At 39.0% G+C, this 6,000-nt stretch overlaps 1 protein-coding gene across 1 annotated transcript in view; it reads right to left on the bottom strand.

Moving 5' to 3' along the window:
* The window catches only part of LOC138679350 (cartilage oligomeric matrix protein-like), a 674,654-nt gene extending 668,904 nt beyond the window's left edge, over positions 1-5,750 (bottom strand). The window contains exon 1 of the mRNA XM_069767792.1: positions 5,629-5,750. Coding sequence (XP_069623893.1) covers positions 5,629-5,698 — 70 coding nt within the window. The 5' untranslated portion in view covers positions 5,699-5,750. The remainder of the gene's footprint in view (positions 1-5,628) is intronic.
* Positions 5,751-6,000: the final 250 nt, after the last annotated feature.

A 6,000-nucleotide genomic window follows, 5' to 3' on the forward strand; every position in this document is an offset into this window, starting at 1 on the left:
TAAAGCCGGAGTCTGGACAATATAGTCCTGGATACTCTGTACTCTTGCAGCAAGTTGATCCACACGAGAAAACAAACCCTGAACATCCATGCCAAAGCATATATCCTGAACCACCCAGATATCAAGAGAAAAAAAAAGACAAACCAGAGCACAGAAAAAAAAATGGTTCAGAACTTTCTTTTCCTTCTTTTGAGATGCATTTAATTCATTTTTGGCCACTTGTACTGTTATGATAGGGTGGTCTAGGAGCAACATGGAACGAGCTCTGAAGGAAGTGGTAACTGTACTGACCACAGTCCCTAAGCTCAACACAACACTAGAAGTAGCCGTGGAATGCTCCTAACTCTCCCTAGGCATCTCGTCACAGCCTAAGAGCTAACTACCCCTTAAAGAAAGAAGCAGGAAAGCTATCTTGCCTCAGAGAAAATGCCCAAAGGATAGATTAGCCCCCCACAAATAATGACTGAGTGGAGAGGGAAAAAGACATACACAGAATGAAACCAGGATGAGCACAGGAGGCCAGTCTAGCTAAATAGATAGGACAGGATGGAATACTGTGCGGTCAGTATAAAACACTACAAAAATCCATGCAGAGTTTACAAAAAATCTCCACACCTGACTAAAGGTGTGGAGGGCAAATCTGCCTCCCAGAGCTTCCAGCAAGACAGAATAATTCACACTGATAAGCTGGACAAACATAGAAAGCACAGAATGGATAAGTCCACAATCTATGGACAGAAAAGAGCAAGCAAAAACTTAGCTTTGCTGAACTGGTCAGGATAACAGGGAACTCCAAAGAGATGTGAATCCAACCAGGAACCATTTACAAGTGGCACTGGCTGAAGCAAGAGCCAGGCCTAAATAGCCGAGCAGAAGAGACGATAAGTGGAGGCAGCTGATGACAGCTAACTCCAAGGAGCAGCCATACCACTAGAAACCACAAGAGGGAGCCCAAGAGCAGAACTCACAAAAGTGCCACTTACAACCACTGGAGGGAGCCCAAGAGCGGAATTCACAACACATGACCCATTGAGAATCATTGGGCCGTGTGTAATGCGCGTTTTATGGATGTATTTTATGCGCTCATACGTCCGTAAAACTCGCTAGTGTGACGCCGGCCTCAGACTGAGCATGACGCTGGGACCGATGCCTTCGCTGAGCAGGCCCCACTGCGGCAGGAGAAGAATGGGAGACCGCAGCGGATATGGCTTGAGATTCCCCCTGTGCAGAGGCAGGAACTCAACCCCTAACATATATATATATATATATATGTATATTTATATATATACAGTACAGACCAAAAGTTTGAACACACCTTCTCATTTAAAGATTTTTCTGTAATTTCATGACTATGAAAATTGCACATTCACACTGACGGCATCAAAACTATGAATTAATACATGTGGAATTATATACTGAACAAAAAAGTGTGAAACAACTGAAATTATGTATTTTATTCTAGGTTCTTCAAAGTAGCCACCTTTTGCTTTGATGACTGCTTTTCACACTCTTGGCATTCTCTTGATGAACTTTCATCACTATCCTTCTTGGTTAAATAGCCCTTACACAGCCTGGAGGTGTGTTTGGGGTCACTGTCCTGTTGAAAAATAAATGATGGTCCAACAAAAACGCAAACCGGATGGAATAGCATGCCGCTGCAAGGTACTGTGGTACACATCCTGGTTCAGTATGCTTTCAATTTTTAATAAATCCCCAACAGTGACACCATCACACCTCCTCGTCCATGCTTCACGGTGGGAACCAGGCATGTAGAGTCCATCCATTCACCTTTTTTGCGTCGCACAAAGACACGGTGGTTGGAACCAAAGATCTCAAATTTGGACTCATCAGACCAAAGCACAGATTTCCACTGGTCTATTGTCCATTCCTTGTGTTCTTTAGCTAAAACAAGTCTCTTCTGCTTGTTGCCTGTCCTTAGCAGTGGTTTCCTAGCAGCTATTTTACTATAAAGGCCTGCTGCACAAAATCTCCTTTTAACAGTTGTTGTAGAGATGTGTCTGCTGCTAGAACTCTGTGTGGCATTGACCTGTTCTCTAATCTGAGCTGCTGATAACCTGCGATTTCTGAGGCTGGTGACTTGGATAAACTTATCCTCAGAAGTAGAGGTGACTCTTGGTCTTCCTTTCCTGGGGCGGTCCTCATGTGGGCCAGTTTCTTTGTAGTGCTTGATGGTTTTTGCCACTGCACTTGGGGACACTTTCAAAGTTTTCCCAATTTTTCGGACTGACTGACCTTCATGTCATAAAGTAATGATGGCCACACGTTTTTCTTTACTTAGCTGCTTTTTCTTGCCATAAAACAAATCCTAACAGTCTATTCAGTAGGACTATCAGCTGTGTATCCACCAGACTTCTGCACAACACAACTGATGGTCCCAACCCCATTTATAAGGCAAGAAATCCAACTAATTAAACCCTACAGGGCACATCTGTGAAGTGAAAACCAGTTTCGGTGACTACCTCTTGAAGCTCATCAAGAGAATGCCAAGAGTGTGCAAAGCAGTCGTCAAAGCAAAAGGTGGCTACTTTGAAGAACTTTTTTTAAACACCAAGAAAAAAAAAAAAGATTTTTCATATCTTCTCTCCAGCGAACGCTGCTGGAGAGAAGAAATGAATGGCGGCTTCAGCACCAGATGCAGGGGACTGCGCTTAACTGTAGCACTGTCTCCTGCACGGTGCGTGTGGTACCCAGTCGGCACACGGGCGGCACACGGATGCCGCACGTGTGCCACACTGATGTGCCACGTGAGCACACGGACACCGATAATTCCGGTACCGATTTTTTTCCGGTACCGGAATTATCTGGACGTGTGAGACTGGCCTAATGTGACTCTCCTTTCTGGTTTCCATAGGAGCTGCAGATTGTGCATTACTTTGTTTAACCCCTTAGTGACCGAGACAATTTTGATCTTCATGACCAAGTCAAATTTTACAATTCTCACCACTGTCACTTTAAGTGGTAATAACTCTGGAACGCTTCAACAGATCCCACTGATTCTGTGACTGTTTTTTCTCTACATATTGTACTTCATGATATTGGTAAAATGACTTCTATGTGACTTGCGTATATTTATGAAGAAATGGAAATTTGGCCAAAATATTGAAAATATTGCAATTTTCAAAGTTTTAATTTTGAGAGTTATGTCACACAAAATAATTCATACATAACATTTCTCATATGACTACTTTACATCAGCATACTTTTGGAAACTTTTTTGTTGGTTAGGAAGTTAGAAGGTATTCTCCTTCACTTCCAAGGATTTCCCCCACATATACGGTGTTGGCATACTCAGAAGATATTGCCCAACAAATATTGTGATCCATTTTCTCTTATTACCCTTGTGAAAGTAAAAAAGTTTGGGTCTAAAGTAATTTTTTTGTGAAAAAGATAAATGTTCATTTTTTCTTTCCACATTGCTTCAGTTCTTGTGAAGCAACTGAAAGGTTAATAAACTTCTTGAATGTGGTTTTGAACACCTTGAAGTTTTTAGAATGGTGTCACTTTTGGGTATTTTATGTCATATAGACCCCTCAAAGTCACTCCAAATATGTTGTGGTGGCTACAAAAATAGTATTGTAAATTTTTTTTGAAAAATGAGAAATCGCTGGTCAACTTTTAACGTTTGACTTTCTGAACGCAAAATTGTCTGGAATCGAGAGCAGACGCCATGTCGAATTTGGAGAGCTCCTGATGTGCCTAAACAATGGAAACCCCCCACAAGTGTCCCCATTTTTGAAACCACACCCCTCATGAATTTTATCCAGGGGTTTTTGAAAACAAGGTACGACACAATATTTCATCACATTAGGTTGACATATTGAATACGTCGTCATTGGTGTTGAGCACACGTGCTCGCTGTTCCAGTTTGCATCTGGTGCTTAGTTATACACCGAGTATCACGGGTGCTTGAGTTATATGTTTCATAGCTGTTATAAACCCAAGAAAACCAACATGTGGGGATCAGCAATACTCCTTACATACCCGAGTACCTGATGCAAACTTGAGTAGCAAGCCCTTGCGCTCAACACTAGCCATCTCATCTTCATCAATTTTTTATTTTTTTTCAACTTTTCAAAAAACTTTTGAAAAACAGCAACATCTTAACTCCAACCCAACCCTAACGCCAACAATAAAAGCAAAGAATACAAAAAATAAAAAAAAAATATTGTAAATTTTTTTATCTAACTAAGGGGGTGACAAAGGGCGATTTTATTTACTATTTTTTATTTTGATCACTGTGATAGGATATATCACAGTGATCAAAAGGAATCAATAGGAAAAATTCCCTATTGTTGCCGGGACTGGCTGGCAGATCTCGACGGGCGCACTATGTATGCATTTTTTCTAGGAAGATTATGCAGAGGGCCGAGGGACAGAGCAGGAGGGTCCTGGGGATAGCGGAGGTACTTTGGGGCTCGGGGGACCCCATTTGCCTTTTCTCTGCTATGTTAGATCATATCAGAAGAGGGAGAAATTGATTTTAAATCAGACTTTTTTTTTTATCTCTGTTCTCCAAAGATTTTCTGATATTGGGTGGCACTATACCCTTATTTCTCAGCGTAGTTAAAAAGCAGGGCTGAGGAATAAGTACCCTTAACTTCCTCTGTTAAAAGGCATATCTGTGATTGTTAAAGGGTTAACCCAAATTCCAATGCAAGCAAAAACCAAGTGGGTACTAACCTTATACCTGAGATTAGTCGATAGCTTACCAAAAACAATTGGTACAAAAGCACAAATAATGTATAAAAGAAAGGGATCACCTAAAAATTATTTTATCAAAAACTTAAGCAAGCCAAAGATTAACAATTAAAAAAAACTCACAGTCTGTGACCTATCCTATCTATCCAAAACAGGATCAAAACAGTCAATATGGTGCATATGTAATGATATATAAAGGCAAATAAACAATCAATATAGCACACATAAGACAAAATGTAAGGACATGTCTAAATATAGTAATAAATAATATAGTCTACAGAAGCAAGGCATGGCTCAGCATGCCAAAAATGTATAGCTATATATGAATAATTACCAAACAAGATATATTGGAGGCACAAGCAAGGAGATACTTCCAATATAAATATAACGTAGACCAAGGCATAGTAAAAAAAATACTGTATATAAAGTAATAGGAAAAATAGGGGAAGGAGCTTCACATATATCGCCACCAAAATCGTGGCTTCCTCAGGTGTAGATACAAACTATATACAGCATTTCAAAAGGGACACGTTTTTCTATGCAACTTTTAAAAAAGTGGATTGAGAATGAATGCAGGACTCATTAAAACATATTATTGGACAATTCCTTAAAGAATGAAGAAAATTAAACTGTCTAATATTTTAATAGATGCTATAATGTGAATTTCCATTTTGCTGAAACTTACAAATTATTTATAATAATTTATAATGCCAAACATTTTTCTACAGTACATCAAATATGTATAATGAAATATTTGACTAGCATTTATTTCCATTTACAAATTATTCATTTTATGAATCTAGGCATATAGCTCTATTTATATTGGGCACAGATTCAATCAATGAAAACTGATACACTAAATAAAAATGTATTTGATTTTATATTACCAAATTTAAAATTATTACATACCTCTTCCAGATACCAACTGGCAGTATCCATACAAACTATAAAAGAACAAGAGAAATATTATTGAAAGCATAGTGAGATATCTGTGTCACTGTCTGCACTTCCTCCCTGCACAAAGTCTCTTTGGATCTGTGGCTAAGGTTTCATGTATTTAACGGCTGAATTTTTTTATTACCCTTGGCTGAAGGTCAAGATTGGCTACAGTGCTGTAAAACACCAATTTCTCATTCTATCCAAACATCTTTTTTTTCTTCCCAACATTAAATTAAAGTTAATGAGCTAGCAAATATGAAAACATGTTTATATTTACATCTGCTGCTTAAAAGTTTGTGAACCCTTCAGAATTTTTCAGATTTTTGCCTAAATTTAACCTAC

Source organism: Ranitomeya imitator, chromosome 1 (genome assembly GCF_032444005.1).
Source record: "Ranitomeya imitator isolate aRanImi1 chromosome 1, aRanImi1.pri, whole genome shotgun sequence".
Classification (NCBI taxonomy): domain Eukaryota; kingdom Metazoa; phylum Chordata; class Amphibia; order Anura; family Dendrobatidae; genus Ranitomeya; species Ranitomeya imitator.